Source organism: Eptesicus fuscus, chromosome 9 (assembly GCF_027574615.1).
Source record: "Eptesicus fuscus isolate TK198812 chromosome 9, DD_ASM_mEF_20220401, whole genome shotgun sequence".
Lineage (NCBI taxonomy): Eukaryota > Metazoa > Chordata > Mammalia > Chiroptera > Vespertilionidae > Eptesicus > Eptesicus fuscus.
In genome coordinates this window covers 31,634,478-31,655,203 of record NC_072481.1, presented here as the reverse complement: position 1 = coordinate 31,655,203, position 20,726 = coordinate 31,634,478, and the positions used below count along the sequence as shown (strand labels likewise).

Here is a 20,726-nt window from a genome sequence, read left to right as displayed (position 1 = left end):
ATTATCAGGAGAGGCGGCGGCAGTGGGCCGCTGATGGGAGCCTCGCCCCTGATTCAGAGGTGCATTCCCACATCTCCCAGCCAGTCCTCTTCCTGGGCTCACGTAGCGTCCTGCGAGGCACAGCAAGGCCACGAGCTCTCGTTTCCGGACGACATCTGCTGTTGGCATCTCGGCACCAAGGCACGGCTGGGGCCTTACCATGGCCCCTGGGGAGAGACCCCACTGTATCCAGGCGGCACAGGTCCGCATGGAGCAAGGGGGAGGGGAGGGTGACATTACAGGACGAGAGGGGCTGTTGGGACGAGGGGCTGTAATGGCCTTGTGATATCTACACGTCAAGGATCTAAAGGGGACAAAACAGACACAAGAACTGCCCCAGACTCCCCACCCCTCAAGCAGGGACCCCAACCAGCCTTATGGGTGAGGGGATTACCTTTGGGGCCTCTCCACTCAGTGCAGGGAGGCCCCTCTCCCTCGCCGTCCACTCTACCAGCACTCCCCACGTCCCTGCCCAGAACACGCGGCCCTGGCATTACAGGTTCACGCCTGCTCTCCTTTCGGGCTGTCAGCTCCGGGGAGGAGCTTCCTAGAACTCACCTGCCTTTCCCTGTCGCTTCCTCGGTGCCTACAACGGAGCCTGGCCCATAACAGGACCCCCAGGAGTCCCTGTGAGGAGAGCCAGCGAGATGAGCTGAGGGAGAGGAGAGCGAGGGGAAGACGCCCAGATTTCCGAGGCCCCGAGAGAGGAAACGTGTCTTGTCCACGTCACAGGCGAGGCCAAAGGAGAGCACAGTTCCTGCTGGGCCTGACGCAGCGCAGCCTCCCCACACGGCACGGCGCTAAAAGGAGGTGCTGGACAGCCCCGCTTTCCCAGGCACATCCCAGGGAGCGCCAGCTCACAGACTCCAGTGGACAACGGCCCACAGTGAAGAAGTTTCTTTACCACTGGACTTTCAGAGCCTTTCCTGCCCTCGTGTACACGTGATTCTCCGTGAAGGTCACAGTCAGTATCCCCCACATATCTGACCACAGAATTGTAGCCTTTGAAACCCTTGGCAACACCCCCAACTGCTTGTCATGATTAGTTACTGAACGTGGCACCGAACACAGATTTGTTGCAACTTTTGGGGCGGTGCAAGGAAGCACTTTTTTTCTCAAGTGAAAATTAATCCCAGCTCCCAAACATAAACAGAATAAAAATAAGGCTGCTCTGACTGAAGGGGGGCCTGAGACCCCGTCTGGCCATCCCGTCACTGCTGCCGCAGCAGGAACCCTCGTGTCCTGCGGAGCCCAGTTTGAAAACCACTGAGCACAGGCTGCCACTCGGAGACCTGGCTTCCGGTGCTGGCCCCGCCGTGAACGGTTTTCCTTGGTCTGGTCACTCAGCCTCATCGGCCCTCAGTTTCCCCACTGACGCAACGAGCCTGGCAGACTAGGTGCTCTCGGGAGTCCTGAACTTTAACCTCTGACATGAGGAGGACTGGGGTTGTCTGACGGTAAAATTCTAACTAGATGATTCTCTGGTTCTCTCATCCTGAGGCTCAGTGACTTCACATTCTGATTCTGGGACTGCCTGTAGCCAGCTTGAGCTGGTGCAGGCACTGGAGCCTGGCTGCGAAAGGCAGAATTCATTAGCTGCAGTGCGCTGCCCAGGGGCGCCCGCTTCCCCGGGGAGGGCACGCCCCACGCAGGATGGAGGGGGCGGGGGTGGACGGGAGGGGTGGGTGGATCAGAGTCAGCATCCACTCAGTGGGCAGAGCAGGGAGAAGGACCCAGGTCTCCTGACTCCTGCTCTATCTTTAGATCTCCATAGCAACCGTCGCCAGGGCACCAGAGCTGAAGGGAGGGCTGAGCTGGCTGCCTGCAGGAGGAGGGGCATTTGTGTCTGTGGCTCTTTGGCTGGAAAAAGGACTCTGGGCTGGGCTCTAGGGAAGGGAGACTGAGCGAAGCCCTTCGCGGCAGGGAAGGCCCAGGGCCAATACAAAACAAAGGTAACCCAAAGCCCCACCTCACTGCTCCGGGAATGGGGTCAGGTCACAGACCCCAAGACCGTCCTTGTGTCAGGCCCCTGGCCCTGGAGGCACAGAAGGCAAGTTCCTCCTCCAAAGAGCTCTCAGCCGCCGTTGTGGTCATTCCCTGCACAGTAATGGACAGTCACTGAGCCAGCCCTGAGGCCTCCCAGGGATTCCGTCCCCAGGGGAAGCACAGGGCATGGTCTAATGGGAGCCCACACAAGCCCTCTAACCTGAGGAACCAGGGGAGCGCTTCTGGCCCCTCCTCCCACCAACCCCTCCTCCTCCTGCCGCTCAGCCTGGACCAGGACTCCTCCAGGAAGTCCTTCCTGACTCCCAGCTGGCTACTCCTCCCCAGGATCCTGCCACCCCCTCCACACTGCAGGATGCCTGCTGAGGGAGGCAGCAGATGAGATACAGGTGCACGGAGGTACAGAGAGCCGCGGAGATCACGTGGCGAGTCAGCTGTGGTCTTCTGTCGCGTTTTCTGATTCCGGCCTGTGTTCCTCCCTGGGTCTCACTGGCAGGCCCCTGGCCTGGGCTTTAAGGGGGGCCAGGCCTAGAAGAGGAAGTAGGAGTCCTCGGCCAGGCCCGCACGCAGCAGGCACCTGGCCATGTCCTTGGTAAACTCAGCCGAGCCACAGACCAACGCAAACGGCTTTCTCCGGCAGGAGCCAACCAGCTCTTCGATCAGGTCCTGGCCCAGGCGGCCAAAGCGGGTCTTCTCCCGGTAACTCCAGGGAAGCTGCTCCGGGGAGTTCTCCTGGGATGATGAGAAACAGTGGGGGTGACTACTGGGGGTCCTTAGAGTTCACACACAGCTATCCTTGCCCAATGAGGAAACTGAGGCAGAGGGGATGGGAAGGTAACCTTCACCTAGCCCTACCACAAGTCAGGCACTTGCTCACGCTGGACACAGCACCCCCACCGCCAGCCTGTAGGTAGGTAGTTACCCTCCTACAACAGGGGAGGCACAGGGAGGAGGGACATTCTGGGGGCCACACAGTGAGGTAGGAGCAGAGGCAGAACTCAGGCCTCACTATTCCTCACTGCCTCTTGGGGGTCTCCCTGGGGGGAGTGTTTTCTCCCATTACTGTGGGTCTCCCAGCATCTCTCCAAGGTTGTCCACACCGTCACCCTGGGAGCATAACTGGCGTTCATCTGTTTTAAGGCGTCAGTTAACTTGCTGGTTTACCAGTATTGACTGGGTGGTCACTCTGTGCCTAGCACTGTGCTAGGCCTGGGGACAGGGCAGCTGCTCTGAACAGGCACGGTTCCTGGCCTCGTGCTGCCCGTGCAGATCAGAGCTCCCAGCAGCAGCGCCTTGCCCAGGAGAGGGGTCTGTTTCTCTCACGGGAAAGGCTGGAGGTGGTCCGGGGCGCACAGAGCCGAGGGACCAGGGCCGGCTCCTCCTGTGCTTCGGGCCTGGGCTGAGGCTTTGAGCCTCAGGGCCACCAAAGGAAAGCTCCGCTGCCGGCCGACTTGGAGGAATTTCTTTAGGTAAACATTTTACCGAAGTATAACATACGGATAGAAAACGGTAGGAATCACTGAGTATGTATAGTTTGAAGAACTTGAACGAAGAACTCATAACCAGTACCCAAAACAAACAAACAAAAACCAACAGAATGGGACTACTCAGACCTCTGAGCTTCTAGTTCCTGGCTAAGCAGAGGCAGGAGGAGAGAGGGGTTCGGGTTCGGGTTGGGGTTGGAATGTGACTTGCTGCCACGCCTGGCTGAGTGACAGTGACCTCTCTGAGCCAGTGTGGTGAGAGTGGAGTGATGAGAAACCTGGCAGAGGCTCTGAGAGGGCAGCCTCTAATCTCAGGTGCAGGCCAGAGCCTGGGAGCCCACCTCACAGAGCTCCTCTGACCCTGGGGCCCTCTGAGGACAGCAATGTGGTACAGACAGGGTGTCCTCTGAGGACCTGGATCTTCCCGGCTCTCTCCATGCTCTCACACACCCTCTGGGCCCTTGAGGGCAGGAACCATTGGCCTCCCCTCTCCTTCCCACTGCCCGATTCCCTCAGACCAGTTAGGCTGGCTCAGCCCTCCTCAGCTGCACACCCCGAGATGCACAGGGTCTGGTTACTGCTCAGGTGGGGAGGGGACGGTAAACAATGTGCTGGGAAGGAGCAGAGCCCAGGCAGTGACAGGTGAAACATCTCTCCAGCCCGGGGCTCAGGGAGCGCTTCCCGCTTCCTGCATGGCATTACCTCAGCGGAGATGAGGGATGAGTAGGTGTTGGGTGAAGAAGTGGGGAGGAGTACTCCTGGCAAAGGGAACGGTGGTGAGCACAGGCCCAGCAGCCAGAAGAGCAGACACCTGCAAGCTCAGCAGACCAGTGCCACCAGAATGCAGCACGCAGGGAGGGCGTGCCTGGGGACAAGGCGGCAGAGGACGGGCACGGCCATGCGGGCTGAGAGCAGTGGGGAGACAGGGAAGGGCTGGAAGCAGGCGGAGGTGTGTCAGAGTTGCCCTCCCAGCTGCAGGATGAAGGACAAATCAACAGGGCGGGTGTCTGGAGCAGGGAGACGCTTGAAGATTCAAGCTGTCGCTGCAACCAGGCAGGAGAGGGAGCATCCTGAGTGGAGGGAGTGCGGACGAGCAGGAGGTGCCTCTCACTCCATCATCCCTGCCACTGATGGCCAGCCCACTCGCCTGACCCATCCCAGGCCCCCGGCATCATCCAAGCCCCAGCTCAAGGCTGAAGGCCCTCTACTGCTGGTGAACTTGAACTCTACCCACAAGCCCAGGTTCGGGTGCCACCTCCTCTGTGAAACCCTCCCTGCTTGCTGCAGCATCCTGAACACCCTCAGCAGCACCCAGCCCTGTGCTGTCTAATACTGATGAGCAGTAAGGGCAGGGCCTCTGGAGTAGGACCACCAGGATTCACATCCAGCTTTCCACCAACTTGCTGTTACCTTGGGCAAGGTTCTTAAATCTCCTGAGCCTCAGTTTTCACATCTGTACAATGGACGTGATGGCAGCACAAAACTCCTAAGATTGTGGTGGGGGTTTACATGAGTTAACACACATAAAATGCTTAGAATAGTGCCAGAGAAAGAGCTCAAGGAGGGGAAGCCATTGTCAGCCATCCCTGTGGCTGTCTCCCATAAACAGATGATGCCTGGATGGAAGAGAGCAGGTCATCCTCATTTTTTCATCATGCACCTAGCATGTGGTTTGGAAAAAGGAAGCCGGGGCGATTCTGCCAGGTGCCAGCTTCCTGCCCCAGCTGCCACCCTCCCTGACCAGGCCCTCGGGCTGGGGAGAGGGTGCTGCCGGGCAGCAGTGGCCTTTCCCTCACCCCCTCCCTCAGGCTGCATCGGCCTTCTGCTTCGTTCCCCTGCCTGGGCACTGCTGCTGCTGCTCACGTTCACCAAGCACGACCCTCTCGACAACTCTGTCCCATGGACAGGCCAGCAGACCCGGGCCCCTGGGGATCCCCGGACCTCTGGTATTGGAAAGGGAAACCCAGTTTCCTGACACGCCCACCCGGCCACATGTCAAGGATCACAGATGTCTTTAGGGACACTCTAAAGCTGACTCAAAGAGGAAACTGATGAGAAGGGGGGTCCAAAGTACAGGGCAATGAGGCTGACCCTGAGCAACAGAGCATGGAGGGAGGCGCCAGCAGGGCACCCAAACCCAGGGCTGCAGGAGAGAGAAATAAAGCTCCTGACAGGGGAAGGCAGGTGAACAGAGAGAGCTAAGGGCTGGGCTTGACATAAGGGGCATGATGGGCCCCCATGCTATTAGGGCCCACAGGGGCAGGGCTGGGAAGGCCTGAGTGAATGAGGGGATGGGGAACCAGAGGCAGGGGGGCCAGGAGGCAGAATCGCTTCCAACTAGAGTGTTTGCAGCCAGGGGAGTTGGAAAGCAGCTTTCCTCCTAGGCAGGGGCAAAGTGATGTGGCAGGGACCCTAAGAATCACAGTGGGCTCGGACGGAGGGAGTGCCTGCTCTGTGCCTGGCACTGTGCTAAGCACTGAGGAGTGTGGTGATCCAGACAGGTGGACCCTGCCTCAAGGAGTTGATCACGGCCTCAAGGAGTTCTGTGGTCTGGCCACTCACTCCACAACCAGACCCCCAAATCACACAACTGCTGATGCCAGAGGGCGGATGACAGGCAGCAAAGCATGATGGGTGAGAGCTGGAGCTCTGGAGTCAGAGAGTCCCAGGCTCAAATCCTGGGCCGTACCCCATCCAGCAGCACCTCCACCATCCTGAGCATGTTTCCTCATCTGCATAATGAGCTCCCTGCCAGGCGCACGGTGGGGATTCCACCAGGGGCGGGATCATTGCAGCCTGGGCGCAGCGGCCACAGCAGCCTCGGGACAGGTGCAGAGTGCAGTCGCAATCGGGAAAGGAAGTCACCGCCCTGGGCTTACCTGGCTGAGAACAAAGAAGGTGCGGACGTTCCAGAAGCGGGCCTGCTCTTGCAGGAAGGTTTTCAAGTAGATGCCCTCAAAGGTCTTGAAGCAGCCGACCAGGGTGACAAAGGTCTCGTCCTCCGCGTTGTCCGTGATGCTGTGCAGGAGGGGCACCATGGGGGCCAGGCCGGTGCCCGAAGCCAGCATGAGCAGCTCACCATACTGGGGAACAGGAGGGGTATAGACAGGAAGGGTTGGGGGGGGGTCTCACCGCACCCACCCACTTCGGGGCTATTCTTGGGCTTGCCTGAACCGGAGGGCCCTGCCCTTCCTAGTGCTCATCCCTCTGAGTGACCCCCTCGGCCTCCTCTCGGATACCACCTTGCTTGTTAGTCTACAGCTTGGAAGGTCCGTGTTAACAGAAATCAAGGAATCTGGTGCTGAAAGGGAGCACGAGGGTGTAGCCCATCCTACAGTGGTTTGTTTTCCTGCTAAAGCATCCCCACAGGACTCTGACCTGCTTCTGCTGACAGGTAGCCCATTACCTTGCAAGTCAGTTTGCTCTATTACGGACTGACCCCCTTTGCCAGGGAGGTCTTCCCACCTCACATGGAGCTAAAACCTGCTCTCAGCTCAGCCTTGCCCACGGCCGCCATGCCGGCCCTGCACTCGGGCTGTTTCCTCTGTGCCAGGGCAGCCCTGCAGAGGTCTCGGGGCACAGGTTTGGAAACCTGAGCCTGCTCCTCTCCAGACTACAAAGATCCTTTCCATAGATTCCTTCCCCTTTCTGAGCCCCTACTGCGGCCACGCCATCCAGCCCCGAATCCCTGCCTGCCAGTCTTCCAGTCTTTAGCCTACCCTGGTCCTCCTCCTCCCACTGCTGCTCAGGGGCTCCCCTGGGAAGCCTTCCCTGAGCCAGGGACAGGTGAGGGGTCCTTCCTGGTTTCCCCACAGCCCCCTATGGACCTGCCTCACAACACTGGCCATGCTGTGCTGTTGTCATCTGTGGGGGTGTCAGTCTCCCCGTTAGACCATGAGCTTCTGGAGTACAGGGGTCCTGTCCGACCCATTTTGGGCCCCAGGGTTCAGCAAGGGCCCGGCCCTGGATGAAGACATGGGAACGTGTGTGGAGGAACACACAGATCCATGCTAACGTGTCAGTCCTCCAGGCTGACTTGATGTCCATCTGCAATGAAGACAACTGCAGAGCAGCAAGACAGGGCCGGGAAGAGGGCTGAGCACCCAAGCCTCCTCAGGGGCCAGTGTCAATGTGTGGGACCCCATCTCTTCTTCCTCACTGCTGGGCCCTACATCCTCCCTAGACAGGAAGTGCAGGGGCTTTCCATCGTGTTCTGTGGATGCAGAGGAGCAGCCACGAGGCATGGAGAGGTTCCACCCAGAAAAGGTGGTGAAGATAACCTTCATCAGGCGCACCTCAAGGTTGGGAGAAAACGGAAGATCCTCAGTGCCTGCTCTTAGGTCTGGGGGACACAGGGACATCCTCAACTAAAATGCAAGGCTGAAAATGGTTAACACTAGGAGAATATTGTAGAAGAGTATTAACATATGCACACCCTGCCTGGCCAGCATGGCTCAGTGGTTGAGCGTTCACCTATGAACCAAGAAGTCACGGTTCGATTCCTGGTCAGGGCACATGCCCGGGTTGCAGGCTCAATCCCCAGTGGGGGCATACAGGAGGCAGGAAATCAATGATTCTCTCTAATCATTGATGTTTCTATCTCTCTCTTTCCCTCTTCCTTCCTCTCTGAAATCAATAAAAAATATACTTTATATATATATAAATCTATATATATATGCACAGCCCTTATCTGTAAAATGAGGGTAGCAGAACTAGGAGCTGTTGTGAGGATTCACATCAGAGCCTGGCACCTACGTGCGTGATGTCACTATACGCACAAAGGTGTGTGCACTTGTACATACACTGATGCACGGAAGAGGATCTATCTAGAACAGTGGCCGGCAAACTCATTAGTCAACCGAGTGGCAAACCGCAGTTTGCCGACCACTGATCTAGAAGGATACATGCCAAGGTAGTAAGACTGATATGTCTGGGTAGATGGCCTGCAGGTGTCTTTATTTTCTTCTTATTGCCTCTCTATATACCGTATCTGCTGATTTTTTTTGTAATGAACATGTATTGCATTTATAATAAGGAAAAACAAACAATAAAAGCTATTTTTAACTTAAACAAAAAGAATGGAGAGGAATGACTCATTCTCTTCCTTGTTTTTTTGTTTTACTTTGTTTTCCTAATTAGAAAGGTAATAGGTGTTCATCACGGAGAATTTGGAAAGTATAATGAAGAAAATAAAAATCACCCCTTATTTCATCACCCAGAGCTGAAATAATGCTATCATTTAATTGCATTTTCTTCCCATATTTTTTTTTTCTGTGCATTTTAACTTAGTTTCCCAGGCTGGTGTCTATTCAGTTTTGTGCCCAGTGTTTGTCACTTGATCTTATAACATAAACATTCAATATCAATTATAAACATAATTTTAAAATCCAGGATAATTCTTTTAAGTACCTGTAACCCAGTGTACTTAAATGTTCCCCTGTGGTTGAATACTCAGCTATCTCCAATTTCTTGTTATCATCAATAAAGCTGCAATGAACATGTGCAAGAGTCAGCACTTTGGATTCCTTCCACAGACAGACTTCCAGAAGTGGAATTACTGGGTCAGAGATTTTTAAGACTCTTCCTACTGCCAAACTGCCTTCCAGATATGCACCAACTGATGCAAAATTACTGATTCCTCCTGGGAACACGAGGGAAGGCTCTGAGCGTAGCATGGAGATAAGGAGAAGAGCCTTCCCGGCTGGGAAGCAGTGGCCTCCCAGGCAGCGAGCCATGAGACAGAATTAGGGGGCAGTCTCTGTGGTCTTGAAACAGGAATGTGCATCTGGAAAGATATGTGAGGGTGAGATGGAATCGGGGTCTTAAATACCAAGTACGTGAGTCTGAGTTTTCTAAGAGATGGGCAGTCATGGACAGTTCTGGAGCACGGGCAGGCAATTTTATTTCTTAGTGCCTATTCCATCGCCTCCCATGTCCAGCCCCAAGGACACTCTCGGGCTTGGGTTTGGGCTCAGGAAGAATGGTACAGTGAGACGCAGAAACCCCAAACTGGAAGCTGCAGTCCTGGAGGCTAAGCTGGGGTGCGGAGGGGAGAGGGAGAAAGGGAGGGGGGTCTCCTGAGGATCCAGTGTGCTGGCACTGACCTGGTTTGGTTTATAGAAGAAGTTCCCGAAAGGTCCTCGCCAGAAAGCCGTGTCTCCTGCTCTCAAGGACTCAACATACCGGGACATGAGCCCCGTCTGGTAGCACTGGGAGCAAACACAGGGAGACCTCATCGGGATGGGCAACGCAGCCGATCCAAACCACACCAGCCACTCCTGCGGAGCCCTTTCCGCAATGCTAAATACGTTACAAGTGGCATCTCACTTAATCCTCCTCCTCATCCCACAGAATTGGTACTGTCGTTCCCAATTTTCAGAGCTTACACAGAAGGGACATGGCGAGGCTGGGATGAGAATCCATAGGGCCTTCAGCTTTAACTGCAGAGGTCTCAACCCACATAACCCAGGGCCCATACAGGTAACATAACTGAGTGAAGAGCTGGGTACGAAATGGTCAGTGACAACTGACACTCAGTCGCAGTACCAGAGGGCAGCAGGGAACGGTAGGGACTGTGGTACATGGGGGAGTGAACGCTCCTTCTAAAGGAAGAAGCCACTTTGTAGACTCCAGTACAGGTCGTGGGGCTGATGATGCCAGACCTGATTTCCCACGGGAGCAAAACATCCATATTTTTATGTTAAATCTCCCATTTTTGAAACGTCAGCAATTAAGTCAAATTTTTTAAAAACACTCTACAGGCCAAAACCAAATGCAATTACGGGCTGGGATCAGTGTGTAGACCACTCATTTGAAATCTCAGCATTACCCTACACTGGATGAAAAAATGAAGGATGTGGAGAGTCCTCCACGGGAGGCAGTCTACATGTTCTGAGGGCCTGCCCACGCTGAGCCAGGCACCATGCTGAGGCTGCAGGGAAGACAGCTGGACCTGAAGCTCCATGAAGGCAGCCATAAATATATGAATGAACGAATGAATGAGTGAGCGAATCGATCAATCACTCCGTTATTCAGATTCAGGCCCTCCCTTTAAGGAGCTCACAATCCAGGAGGAACCTGTCTCAGACATACACACGGTAGAGACTACCTAATACTGCACGAGAAGGATAAAGTGCTGGGAGAACACTGAAGAGGTGCAGTCACTTCCAATGGAGCAGGATCAAGAATAGCTTCCCGGCCCTAGACGGTTTGGCTCAGTGGACAGAGCATCAGCCTGTGGACTGAAGGGTCCCAGGTTCGATTCTGGTCAAGGGCACATACCCTGGTTGTGGGCTTGATCCCCAGTAGGGGGCGTGCAGGAGGCAGCTGACCAATGATTCTCTCTCATCATTGATGTTTTTATCTCTCTCTCCCTCTCTTTTCCTCTCTGAAATTAATAAAAATTATATATTTTAAAAAGAATAGCTTCCTGGAAGAGGAAACGTTTGGGTTGGACCTTGAAAACTGGGTAAGATGGAATTCTCTGGGAATGGGAGGGAGAGGAAGAGAGGACTCTGGGCAACAAGTTTGGTATGGGCAGGGGTAGGACAGCCCAGGTCATGTGCTGGGAACAGCAAGTGGACACAGTAGGGGGGGGAGGGGGGTAGGAGGGAAGCACTGAACCACAGGACTGGGAGAGTGTGTGATATGAGATTATAACCAGACTGGGCTTTGGTCACCAGACATGCTTTTAAGCACCCACAGCCACCTCTAGTACCACCCCTGACTTCCTTAGACACCATGTGCCTAACGCCACGGAAGTCCTTGCTTGGCTCACCTGGAAGAGGTCTGGGAGGGAAGCTACAGTTCCCTACCTTGCTGGAGGCTATCTCTGAGCACACCTAGTTTTCTGGCCCTAGTCTCAGGGGAGGCACAGCCCACACAGAGCCTGGCTCAATACACACTAGTTAACTAGGACGGACACCGAACTTTTGTTCTTCCACTTGGAACTGTATTCCCCAAGGGGCCTGGGGAGAATGACATCACCCCTCTGAGTATCAGCTTCTCTCTCTGTAAAATGGGGAGATGATCTACTCTGTAGGGTGGTTATGAGGTTGAAACGAAACAATGAAGCCAGAAGCAGTGCCTGGTGCCCAGGAGGTGCCTGAGAATTGGGAATTCCTCCTTCTCATCTACCAGGGAGGGTAAACCTAACACCGTCTGCCTTCCCAATTTGCAAAGACATTTCCAGCTCTTCCTAGCCAGCGGCTTAGGGGTAATTAAGCATCCCTCTACAGAGAGGCTTTCTGGGAAACAAAGCAGAAACGCAGCCTTGCAGCTGGGAGGGAGCTGTCTCTAGGCTTATCCTTTCAACAGAAACACACCCAGACGAGCAGCTTGGGGAAGCAGGCCATTTGGAGAGGATTTGTGGAATCTTCCAGACAAACAGTTGTGCGGAGAAGAGATCCCATCCAAGCTTATGTGTGAGGGAGTAAACACTCGGGCTCTGAGGGCAGGCAGGGGAGGCGGGAGCCAGAGACAGTGCTGGGGTCTTGGAGTCAGGAGGCCAGGGCTCACCATCTGCCACACTTACTAGCTGTGGAGCCTCAGGTTCTCCCGGGGCCTTAGTCTGCTTATCAATGAAATGGGGATAATCCCTGTCCTATGAGGGAGATAAAAGGATGTGAAAGCTATTCTTAAACGCTGGTGTTCCCTAGGACTGCATTTGGGAAATGATGATCTAGAGCTATGTATTAGGCTGACCCATATGAAACTGCTGTTTCTGTAAGTCAAAAATATTAGAGTATCAGCAATTTCAGGTAGTTCCACCTAATTATTTTTTTCCACATAATTGGACCTTCATGACTTCTTATATATTAGGTGCCTATTCCGTGGGCCTCTGGGGTATTTTGTATCCAACCCACTTTGTTCATCTCGTCTCTGCCAATCCCCCCTCACCACCTTGGCTGTCCCACAAGCACCTTTCCTCCTGCCATTCACACTGGGAACAGTTCCCACAAGACCCTGCTCTGTTTCACCTCTCCCTGCCTTTGCTTATCCATCCCCTTGGCCTCGATGCCATCCCCTGCCACTGCCCATTTCTACGCCTCCTTTAAGACCCAACTCAAATGCCCCAGCCCCTGCCCACCTTCCCGAGAAGTGATCTCAGGTTAGTGTGGTCCACAAGGTGCTCCACACCCCACTTTTCCTTGCATGCCCCCTTCCGCTCCAGGACAAATGATAAGCAGTTCCCCCATCAGGCCTCCTTCTCCATGGCACATGCAGTCCCCAGCACTTAGAGCTTCCGCCCACCTTTCCCTCTGGTTCCCACTCCTTTACTTAAACATACCGCATCTTCTGCAGGGAGGCCCAGCCTGCTTTCCATAGCTCCTGCCACCCTGTGCTGTACTGGGGCCTCCTGGCAATGTGTCTAACACACTGTCCTGTTCTGGCTGCTCCTCTGTCTGAGGACCCCCATGCCCAGCTCACAATGGGTCCCACCCGCCCCCAAGGCTCAGTGCTCTCTCCATCGACAGGCACAAAAATGAGGAGCAGCTTTCACTTGCTCAGTCTGAGGCTCCTTTTCATAAAATCTGTCAGGAATAAGCCCTCTGTTGGGGGTCGAGCAGACCCCTTCACCAGGAAGGAGACGGGAGAAGCCCTTCTTCACTGTCCCCTCTCTTCCCTCGGGCCAGCTCCTTTCATGTGAGCACCGGCTCTTCCACATCAGTGGGAACTGCCCCATCCCACCCAAACCAGCAAATGGGGGCTTCCATCCACAGCTCAGAGTATCGTGTGAGTCAGCTCACCTTGATTAAAACTTCAAAGTAGCCTTCTGCATTGGCAGGGCTGATGGGTGTGTAGGCTCTCTGGATTTCTAAGCCATCTACTATCCCTCTGGGAGAGAGAAGCACTCAGTCAGGCAGGCAGGCAGGCAGGCATTCAACAAACCCGCCTGGGATCCACTCCACCAGGCTGGTGAAAGCAAAGGTGGGCCTGGTCATCCCCAGTGGTCCTCACTGAGGGGTGAGCAGGGGAAAAGAGCACCGGGTCCCCCGCTGCCCCATGCTGGCTGCATCGCGCCCCCGTCCCCCCTGCCTCCCCCGCAGGTCACCTATATATAAAAGCCTAAGCGACCTTTACCGCCGAACAACAGAACGACTGGTCACTATGATGTGCATGACCACCAGGGGGCAGATGCTCAATGCAGGAGCTGCCCCTGGTGGTCAGTGCGCTCCCACAGAGGGAGCGGGGCTCAGTCAGAAGCCGGGCTCACAGGCTGGCGAGCAGAGCAGCGGTGGCAGGGGCTTCTCCTGCCTCCGGGGAAGCACTAAGGAGCAGCAAGCTGAGCAGTAAGGAGCAGCGAGCAGGCGGGCGGTAAGGAGCGTGGGTTCCTGGACTGACAGAGGGTGCAGGCCAGGCTGAGGGACCCCCCCCCCAGTACATGAATTTTGTGCACCGGGACTCTAGTTCATCTATAAATTATGATCCATATGAAACTGCCCCTTTGATAAAATGGGCCAACCATCTTTGTCCCTGTGGTGTACCCCCACCTGGGTTACAGGTGGGAAAGTGCTTCAAGAGTACATTGAGGAACCTAATAAATATGTACAACAAAAACTGCTTGTAAAAAAAAAAAAAGGGTACACTGATACCCGGCCAGTGTTGCTCAGTGGTTGAGTATTGACCCATGCACCAAGAGGTCACCAGTACGATTCTTGGTCAAGGCGCATGCCAGGGTTGTGGGCTCAGTCCCTGGTGGGGGCATGCAGGAGGCGGCTGATCAATGTTTCTCTCTCTCCCTTTCTCTCTCACTAAAATCAATAAAAACATATATTTTTTAAAAAGGGTACATTGATGATGTGAGCTGTCTTTAGGACATCAATGTGTGTTTTTTCTGACTTCTTCTCAACCACAGAATGATAAAGATAAAAAACAACTGTTTTTAACAAGTTGTTTATTAAATACTTACTACCATGTGCCAGGTTCATTAGATTGGGAAGGACCCTCAAAGGTGCCCTAGTCTAGCGGTCGCCAACTGGTGGTCCGTGAGGTCCGAAAGGTTGGCGACCGCTGCCCTAGTCCAAAGCCCAACTGCAGGTATAAATCCTCCGCACAACGTTGTCAACAAAGGTGCAAGATGATTGTCATGGTAACAGCACCCTTGTTGTCTTACATGCCTACTGCACACCAAGCATATTACTAGTATATGCATTATCTTATTTAATTCAAATAATAACCCAAGTGAAAAACCCAAGGCTCAGAGAAGGAAAGCCACTTGCCCAAGGTCACCCACAGCTCTGACTGCCGAGCCGTGTTCCTCACCACCACTCCTCAGAGCTTCCCAGAAGCACCCAAGCACTCCTCTCTCCAGCCCTGCAATGTACGCAATGGTTTTAGTAAAAGGCCCTGTCCTGCCCAGCTGGTGTAGCTCAGTGAGTGAGTGCTGACCAGGAGGTTAGGGTTCAATTCCCCGTCAGGCATATCCCAGGTTGCTGGCTCGATCCCCAGTAGGGGGCCTGCAGGAGGCAGCCAATCAATGATTCTCTCTCATCACTGAGGTTTCTATCCCTCCCTCCCTTCCTCTCTCGGAAATCAGTGGAGTGGTTAAGAGTGTGACTCAGGAGCTGGGCTTGGATGCAAAGAGCTCGGTGACATTTGCTACCACAGGTAAAACGGACATGCTACGGAGGGAGCAGCGACTCATGGGAGCACTGGGAACCTCAGGGGCCTCCTGGAGCTGGGGCTTAGAGGACCAGCAGGCCACTGACAGGTGAGGATGGGAAGTAATTCCAGGCAGGGGAATGCTGGGCAAAAGCTTAGAGGTTGGATGATGTAGGGCAGGAACTGGTGAGTGGATCATGAGGCTGGAACAAGGGGCATATATGCAGCAGGGGGAGGGAGAAGACTTGGTGGGAAAGGAAGCTGGGAGTCTGGGTTAGGATGCCATTATGTAGGCATCATGAGCACAGGTGTTGGAACAGCGAGCGACATGGTCAGCTGCATGTGTTAGGAAGGTCACTGGAGTGGTGGTGGAGAGGGAGGGAGTTCCTGATTTATGGTCGGTTGCATGGAGCTGTGACCTGCCCTCGGGCCCCTCCCATCCATGGGAATGGTGAGCTTTAAGGACTGCCAGCCAGGCCACAGGCCAGAACAAGATGGGCACAAACACCAGGGGTCAGTGCAAGGTGAGTGGCCAGAGTGTGACCAGTAATATGCACTCTCTTGGTTTTCCTCATCCTCTGGCTTCTTCACCTTCTGTCTCCTTTGCTGGCTCTTCCTCCTCTTGCCAATACCGTAAATGCTAGAGTAGCCAGGGTTGGGTTTCCCGCCCTTCCCGCTTTCCACGCCACATGCTCCCAAATGCTGTCCAGGTAGATGCCAATGATTCCCATGTCCACGTCTGCAGCTCAGATCTCTCTGCTGAGCCTCACATCCACAGAGTTAACTGCCCGGCAGAGGCCTCCACCTGGAGGTCCCAAAGAGTCTTTGTGCTGGGCAGGTGGAGGTGGGGACAAAGGCGGGAGGAGAGGACACAGGTAGGCTGGGAGGAAGAAGAAACTTCAGAGGAGTGGTTAAGAGTGTGACTCAGGAGCTGGGCTGTCTGAGTTTGAATGCTGGCTCCACAACTTACTAGCTATGTGATACTGGGCAAGTCCCCTGTTCTCAAAGACAGTGTCCTCTCTATCGACTGGTGCAAATCACACGGGTTAATACCACAGGCGCCAGAGCCACACTGCCTGCCTTCCAATCCTGGCTCCACCATTTTCTGACTGTGTGACCTTGGGCAAGCTACTAGACCTCTGTGACTTCCGTTTCTTCTCGGGTATGCTAACGGCACCTACCACTCGGGGTTCTGTGAGAATTAAACGAGCTCATAAGCACACAGAATTGTCCCTTGGATAGTATGTGCTATTAGTGTTTGCTATTTTTATTACTTATTATGAAAATGCATTCTTGTTCAATCCCAAGAACCCTCTGAATCATGTATTACTATGTCTACTTTGAAGATGACTAGTGGGGGGTTAAGCAGTCGCCCTAGGCCACACAGCTAGCAACTGGCAAAGCAGGGCTGCAAAGCTTTGATCCTCCCACTACCTGAGTGTACCGTAGGATGAGGTGCTGGCCAGGCCGCAGGCCGAGCTGGCTGCTCCCAGGCAGTGCAAACCGCACACGGTAGGTGTCCTGAGTGAGTCTGTCCATGGCACTGATGCGGAAGGCCAGGAACGTCTCTGGGCTCAGTCTGGAGGGGAAGTTCTGCAACAGGAAAATATCCCGCCGCTAGAAAGTGGGACTTAAGAGACATGCCAGCATCTGTCCCACTTTCCCCAGGGAAACCTGAGGCCAGAGAGATGCTGCCACCCTCGCCCTCTTGTCTGAGGAGTCCCTTACCGGTGATTCCTTCCCTCTCAGCAGGCTTCTGTCCTTGCTGGCTCGGGCTGCCTCCCACCTCGCCAGGTCTCGGTCATAGAGGTCGAACACACAGGGTGAACAGCCACTGCCGCAGCACTGGGAGGGCAAGGGCTCCACAGGCCGAAGCTGCAGCCAGGCTTCCTCCTCCTCCTCCTCCTCCCTCTCATCCATCGTCAGAGGGCTCGGGCAGCCTGGGGGGACAGCAGGTGCTCTTCCCAGAGCAGGCCTGGCTCTGTGAGAGTCACGGGCCCAGGCCCCGTTCCCTGGAAGGTCCGGGAGAGAGAAAACACGTGGTTACACTCTGGTCACCGGACTCCTCCCATCCTCCTGAGGCTTGCAGATGCCTTGCGTGCGTGCATGAGCCGTGTGAGCACTGAGGACAGGGATGAACCACCCTGGAGTCTGGTGCCTGGAGGGGGAGGCAGGCAAACAAGAACAGATCAAAGCTGGCATCAAGGTTTCCTGACCTTTTCCTGTGCTCTGAGTGCTGGATTAAGCACTTTACATAGAAAATCTTATTGAATTTTTAAAATACTTTAAAATTCCACAGGCAAATCGAAGTAAAAGAGGATGGATGTCCTCTCCCTCTTGCCTGAGAATAGAACTGAGGGTAAATCTCATGTCACAGAACATTATTTGATATAAATATCATTCCTCTAAAATGCAACGACCTCTAAGAGCTCCAGCCTTTGATTTCCTCTCATTCATTCCTGCCGTAGACACGAATAGGGGCTGCTGAATGAGGTGCTGGGATGCAGAGGTGAGTGAGCCTAGTCTGTGCTCTGGAGGAGCTCCTGGCCTTGTGGGAGAGTCATCCACTAAAGGGGTGATAACCACTAAAGAACAGATGCCACCAACTGAGCCAGAGTCTATGCCAAGCACTTTGCACTGCATCACTCAATCCATGCTCTTCCTCATCTCACAGAAAACTGAGGCCCAGGTCAGGAAGCCAGGAGTGGTAAGGTTAGCAGGTTGCTATGCACACCTGGGTCTCTTATGTCTCCAGGCTAGTGCTCTTTCTCACTAGATTTCATGCTTCTGGAGGATGGGACAGAATGGGGTAAGAGTGGGGGCGGTCTTCATCCAATTCTCAGTGCCTGGTGTCACAGAACAGGGGTCCAACTTGCCAAACTGTCACTGAATTTTATGGGCACCCCAGAGCCTCCCAATGGCGCTAATTTCATTTGTGCATAAAGTGCTAGGATCAAGGTGTGGGTCAAGTTTGTGGAAGGGCAGAGGGCTAAACCACTAAGTTGGCCAGAGGACCTGGAAGTCCTGTTTCTTGGTTACCAATCACTTCCCAGGAATTTTTTTTTTTTTTTGAGAGAGAGGAAGAGGGGGAGGGAGAGAGAGAGAGAGAGAGATTGGAGAGACATTGATTCATTGTGCCACCTATGCATGCATTCATTAGTTCATTCTTATATGTGCCCCTGACCAGGGATCAAACCCACAACGTTGTCGTATAGGGAACGACACTAATCAACTGAGCTAGTGGGACAGGGCCTTTTCCTGCTTCCCACATTCATTTATATTGGAGCTTCCCACAGGCCCAAAGGATGTGCTTCTGGTCTCTCTACACCATCCATCAGTGCACCTGCCACCAGCTCTGATGACACCAGTCCCCTGCTTAGCAACTTTTAACAGCTCCCCATCGCCTACTGGATTGAATCCAATCTTCTTGCCCGATGCCCAAGGCTCTTCCTGATCAGAGTTTGTCCACATTTTCTTATCACTTACTCTCATTGGTTTTAGAAGGGCAGTCCCCCTGTGTGCAATAAACCTATCTCTTATAGAGGAAAGGATTTGGCTTCAGAAAACCTGGTTCTACTACTGATGCTATTTCAGGAAGGCTTAGCAGGCTGGGACCTCCTTGAAGGCAAGGGTGGTGTGTTATTTTCTTTCTGTATTCTACCACCAAGCTCAGGCCTGGCATTTGGAAGGCTCCGGTGAGTGGTGAGTGCTCATTCCGTTTACAAATAAAGTCTGGGAGCCAGGCACAGAGCTAGGTGCTGGGCTGCAGCAGAGGTAAAGGGGACATGGGCTCCATCTTCACAGAGCTTGCAGCCTAGCATGGTGTTATATCAATTTGACCCATTTTTATTGCATGTGATGTGCCAGGTATGTATATGAGGGAATGAGGTCTGGTCCCTTCTTTATATCAATTTATTTTTTTATTTTTTATTTTAATTGATTTCAGAGAGAAAGGGAGAGGGAGAGAGCGAGAGAGGGAAACATTAATGATGAAAGAGAATCATTGATTGGCTGCTTCCTGCATGCCCCACACTGGGGATCGAGCCCACAACCTGGGCATGTGCCCTGACTGGGAATCGAACTGTGACCTTCTGGTTCATAGGTCGATGCTCAACCACTGGGCCATGCCAGCCGGGCTATGCCAGTTTCTTACTCTCTGCAATAGAACCATGAACAGACTGATGAATTTCAGAGGGAAGGTGGGGGTGAGGAGGGAGAGAGAGTAACTGGGGAACTTATGTGTATAGCCCACGGACACAGACAATAGTGTGGTGAAAGCTTGGGAGTGGCAGGTGGATGGAGGAGGGGGTCAATGGGAAAAACACACACAAAAGCAACGGAAACATCTGTAATACTTTCAACAATAAAGATAAATTTAAAAGAAAGATAAAGTGAGATAAGGGAAAGAACTCCATTTATTGTAAGCAGCTATACATTGTGAGGGTTATTCCTACCAGTCTTTGCCTTAAATTTACCTTTTCCATGTTTTAGTAATCCCACTTTCTCTGCTATTTTGGAAATTGGTAGAGAAGTTGGCCATGTCAGTCATGAATCTTCAAGACCTGGTTCATGCCTCCTTTCCGTCTCTACCTTTTCAGTCTAAGAGGCACCACCTTTAAGCCATGCCTTGACACATGTTGCCTCTACCTGGATGACTCTCCTCACCCTTCAGGCCTTGCTTAAAGGTCACCTCCGCTCCGAGGCCCTCCTTGGACCGCCCCTTCTCATTCTCTATCATGCACACTATTTGCTTCTATTAGTAGTCATTCGTTAAACATGTATTTACTATGTGCCAGGCCCTGTTCTGGGGGTGGGTATATCAGAGAAGTAACAGAAATCTCTGGAGTTCACATTCTAGTGAGAGATAACCATTAAATAAGATCAGAACGGGAAACATATAGTATGTTTGTGTTAAATGTTAAAGAGGAGAAAACTGGGGAAAGGGACAGGGTGTGTGTGTGTGTGTGTGTGTGTGTGTGTGTGTGTGTGTTTTCCAACTGCTTATTTGTTTACTTGCTGTTTCTCCCACTAAACTATCACAGTGGGCCTGTGATAACTAGGTGTTGCTCAAGGAGCAAAGGCCGCCTCCATCGCTCTGGCTTGCTTCGAGGGGGCGGAAAGGGAACTCCCGAGGGAAAGGGAGGCAAGTCAGTCCCTCTGGGCGCTGGGAAGAGGCCTGCACTAGGAACCGAGCCGTGGCGCTGGTGTGTAGGGCAGGGCCGCTCTCAGGCGTCGGAGAGGGACTCGGTAACAGTGCCCGCAGCTGAGAGAAGTGGGTGGAGAGGAGAGGACACTCACAGCGCACCCACTAGGTGCGGGCGCTGTACAGGTGCGCTAGCTTCGGCGTTTCTATTCTGTTTTTACAGCAAAGAACCCTGGGCTCAGAGGGAAGTGCCCTGCCCAGGCTCCAGCTGCTTGTTAGCGGCCCAGGTTCCTCCGAGTTCGGGTTTGAGGTCCAGGTGTTCTAGTCCCGTCCCTGCCCCAGCACGACCACTCACCTACACAGCGGGGCTTCCCTGCACCTGCGGATCCTTCCTGTTCCCTCCCGCCCCCTGAGGGTGGGGCAAGACAAGGACGCCCTGGCCTTGATTGGTT

The 20,726-nt window shown here is 53.7% G+C and overlaps 1 protein-coding gene across 1 annotated transcript; it reads right to left on the bottom strand.

The window, feature by feature from the left end:
* Positions 1–20,661, bottom strand: LOC103284196 (NADH-cytochrome b5 reductase-like). The gene is made up of 7 exons (XM_054721187.1): positions 20,630–20,661; positions 16,860–17,143; positions 16,576–16,724; positions 13,277–13,364; positions 9,632–9,736; positions 6,407–6,610; positions 1–2,775 (listed from the first exon to the last, which is right to left on the bottom strand). The coding sequence occupies exons 2-7, from the start codon at positions 17,049–17,051 to the stop codon at positions 2,572–2,574; spliced, it is 942 nt and encodes a 313-aa protein (XP_054577162.1). The 5' UTR covers positions 17,052–17,143; positions 20,630–20,661; the 3' UTR covers positions 1–2,571.
* Positions 20,662–20,726: the final 65 nt, after the last annotated feature.

Bases quoted from the DNA above. Each gene is read 5' to 3' on its own strand.
- LOC103284196 (XM_054721187.1), bottom strand. From the start codon at position 17,051: ATGGATGAGAGGGAGGAGGAGGAGGAGGAGGAAGCCTGGCTGCAGCTT. The intron at 16,725-16,859 runs GTAAGGGACTCC...TTCCTGTTGCAG, and splicing joins TGAGAGGGAAGGAATCACCG to AACTTCCCCTCCAGACTGAG. The intron at 13,365-16,575 runs GTACACTCAGGT...TCTCTCTCCCAG, and splicing joins GGCCAGCACCTCATCCTACG to AGGGATAGTAGATGGCTTAG.